The sequence below is a fragment of the Limulus polyphemus genome, unplaced genomic scaffold (genome assembly GCF_000517525.1).
Source record: "Limulus polyphemus unplaced genomic scaffold, Limulus_polyphemus-2.1.2 Scaffold488, whole genome shotgun sequence".
Lineage (NCBI taxonomy): Eukaryota > Metazoa > Arthropoda > Merostomata > Xiphosura > Limulidae > Limulus > Limulus polyphemus.
Genome location: NW_013666098.1, coordinates 373,278 through 376,788, shown reverse-complemented (window position 1 = coordinate 376,788; position 3,511 = coordinate 373,278). Strand labels below are relative to the sequence as shown.

The window sequence follows — 3,511 nt, the reverse complement described above, 5'->3', positions numbered from 1 at the left end:
GAACTGTTCGAGAGAGATCCATATCATATTACTGTCATGTAAAATACTGTCATGTAAACTTTAATATTACTATTAAAGTTAAGAGAGATCCATATCATATTACTGTCATGTAAAATACTGTCATGTAAACTTTAATATTACTATTAAAGTTAAGAAAGATCCATATCATATTACTGTAAACTAGGGTTTGAAACTGTAGCACGTACATTAACATATTTTAGGCCTGGTGGTTAGAGCGCTCGACTTGCAATCTGCGAGTCGAATCCCCGTCACACCGAACATGTTCGTCCTTTCAGCCGTGGGTCGTTATAATGTTACCACTAACACTGAATGATCAGAAGTCTTCAGTAAACATACTCTCGGTTTAGCTACATGACTATTTTCTGCATTTATGACGCATCGTATTCACATACACAAGGATTTCAGTCAGACCACTTGTCCCTCAACACACGTGGACGTCAGATAACTAAATAATTTTCGTTATTATTATTATCGTTTCACATGTCTTTAGTTATCAGTTAATAAGTATAACTATATGATTTGTGTCCATTAATAAACATTTTCATAATAGTTATAGGTAACTGAAAAAAAAACTGGTTAAAACTAATAACTAAAGGGGCTAGGGACACGTGACAAGTGAAGGAATGGTGGGGTCTAAGACACTGCATGTGTTTAACTCCCCTGCACCCATCTGTGGCAACTCTTCTCAGCTTACAACGCTAAATGTCGGGTTTCGATACCCGTGGTGGGCAGAGCATAGATAGCCTGCTGTATAGCCTTGTGTTCCCATGATATAACCATTTTGGATGAAATATTATTTTCAATTAATTTTACAAAATATACCATATTATACTAAGTTATATATTAAGTTATATTTGTAGTATGTACTAAGAGAAATAAGCAGTAAAGATATTTGTTTTTATCGTTTTTCTTCTTCCTTCAGTATCTTGACCAGGTGGTTAGGGGGCACTTGACACGCAATCTGAGGGTCGCGGGTTCGAATCTCTGTCCCGTCAAACATGTTAGCCCTTTCAACCGTGGAGACGTTATAATGTTACGTTCAATCCCACTATTCGTTGGTAAAAGAGTTGGTGGTGGGTGGTGATGACTAGGTGCCTTCCTTCTAATCTTTCAATGCTAAATTAGGACGGTTAGCGCAGATAGCCCTCGTGTAGCTTTGCGCGAAATGCAAAACAAACCAAACTTTCAGTATCAATGTAAGAATGTTAAATGGACAAATTCGGTATGTTCGGATTTTAATCTCGATTTATTTTATAAAAATAGTTTTACTCAAAAAAAAAAGCATGTGTAATAAAAAAACTTTACTATTTGGCATGAAGATAATTTAAATTTATAAACATCGAAAACATTATAGCTGTGTTCCTAACAGGACTCAGAAATGGACAAAATCTATTTGTGTCTATGTACAAAATATCACCAGGCACGGTGTAGTGAATCCAATGAAGTTGTTATCCGAAATACTGGAAAAACACTAGTGTTAGTGAAATACACAGGTAGACTTTTGGACAAACCTGTGGTATTGTAACAGCTCTTTCTAACACTAGAATGTCACTGTTATGTTTCTGAACGTATCTAAAAACCCTTACTTCATAGTAAAAGTAGCAAATTCATATCTGTTTTATATTAAGAAAAATGGGCCATGAACAAATAGTATAGTTGTTATACTTGTCATTGTGGAAGCAAAACTTAATGTAAGCGAAGTTGTGTTGCTACAAAAACAAAAAAACACTCACACACGTAAATATTAATTTAAACTAAGAAATGCAGCCAGTTTGATATCTGTAACTTGTATAGCAATAAAAATATTATGTTCTTTTTAATGGTTAATGTAGCCCACAGCCAGTAAGGGCATAAATGGGATCTGAATTAAAACAGGGTATCAAAGATCTTAATGTTTAGGAGTGGATGGAAAAGTTAGTCACAGTGGACTGGTGGGTAAAAAATAAATATTCATGTTGCGTTGTCATCGGATAGGGGGAGCTCAAATCATATACTAGCTTGGATTTTTTTATTTTTAGTATTGAAATAAGACATACATCAATAGAAAAAATACAGTCAAAGTGATATGCACATATACGTAAAAAGAGTGATAAGTTTCATAAATTAAAATTTTTTGTGTGATCAACACAAGTAAAAATGTTCAATAATCAGATAATAAAGATCAAGTATACTTCTAAAAATCAAACAACGAATTACAAATTTGAGAAGATCGGACCAAAGCAGTACAAAATCTGTGCCTATATTTTATTTGTATTAAGTGTGCACTTTCTTTGCCTTATTTGTTTATCGTCAAGGTTCAAATAGAAGCACGTGCTGGTTGGTCTGTTTCTGAACTTGTAAGTTTTATATTATTTTTTCCCTTCTTGTTTCTTAACAGATTATCGACTCATTTATTGTTTATTAGTTTGCTGGAACCAATGTCAGTTTTACTGTTTAAATAAATACATCAATTAATAGTAAGTATATATATTTTTTTATAGAAAATATAAGAAATTATTCGAAAACAGTAGAGGCACCAGAGGAGCAACAAGCTGACGACATGACTGTAATCAGTGCAAGCCACGCTCAAGGAGTACGAAGCTATATTCCTGAATCGTTGTCTCAGACCCACGAAGGTTATGATACCAATCAGAATGATGGACGCCGCAAAATTGAAATAGACTTCGCCTCCAACCTTGTGGATGGGATTGAAGTTGGAGAAAAATACCGAGGGATTCAGAAGCCTCAAGTCGATTACGAAAACTCCAAGTCGGCTTCTCAAGCGCTCGAAGTAGACCGGCTGTTTCAACCAATGAACACAGTAACGATCACCACGCCACCTAGTCCTCGTTTTGTTACATGTAAAGAGTTGGAATGTGAATCTGGTGGTGCTTGTATCCCTGACCCGTCGACAGAGGGCGTAAAATGTAGCTGTCCTTTAGGAAGAGGAGGAATCTATTGCGAAACAGGTTAATATATTTGTGTTTTTTATTAACCGTAATATAGTATCAAAATTAGTTTGAAATAATTTCGAAAAACTATCTTTATAGGTAGACATAAAAAAATTAAGCTTCTTTTAGTAAGTATAAATTTCTTGATTGCAATGATGTTTCAAAAGGTCATGAAGTTAAATTTCTAGTGATTATTTAAAATTAAAAACTCTTAGTTTTACCTTTCAACCTATAATGCTCATAAATACCAGAATTGTGCAAGAACTGAAGTAATCAACCCCCCTCTCATAGTTTTACAGGATAACTCGGGGGCGGATCCAGGATTTTACTATGTGTGTGTATTTTTCCACAAGGTTAAAAAAATCTCGCTTTGTATTAGATCTAAGGGTAGGGTTAAAACCCGTCAAAACACCCTCTTGACTCCTAGAATCTGGGTTTCGATACCCGTGGTGGACAGAGCACAAATAGCCCATTGTGTAGCTTTGTGCTTAGCTACAAACAAACAAACTCTTGACTCCACCCCTGTTACTTTACTCACAATTATCCGTGTCTTATGGTAA

At 35.0% G+C, this 3,511-nt stretch overlaps 1 protein-coding gene across 1 annotated transcript in view; it reads left to right on the top strand.

The window, feature by feature from the left end:
• Positions 1-3,511, top strand: part of LOC106458584 (pikachurin-like) — a 151,185-nt gene that overhangs the window by 98,656 nt on the left and 49,018 nt on the right. The window contains exon 3 of the mRNA XM_013918104.2: positions 2,502-2,969. Coding sequence (XP_013773558.1) covers positions 2,502-2,969 — 468 coding nt within the window. The remainder of the gene's footprint in view (positions 1-2,501; positions 2,970-3,511) is intronic.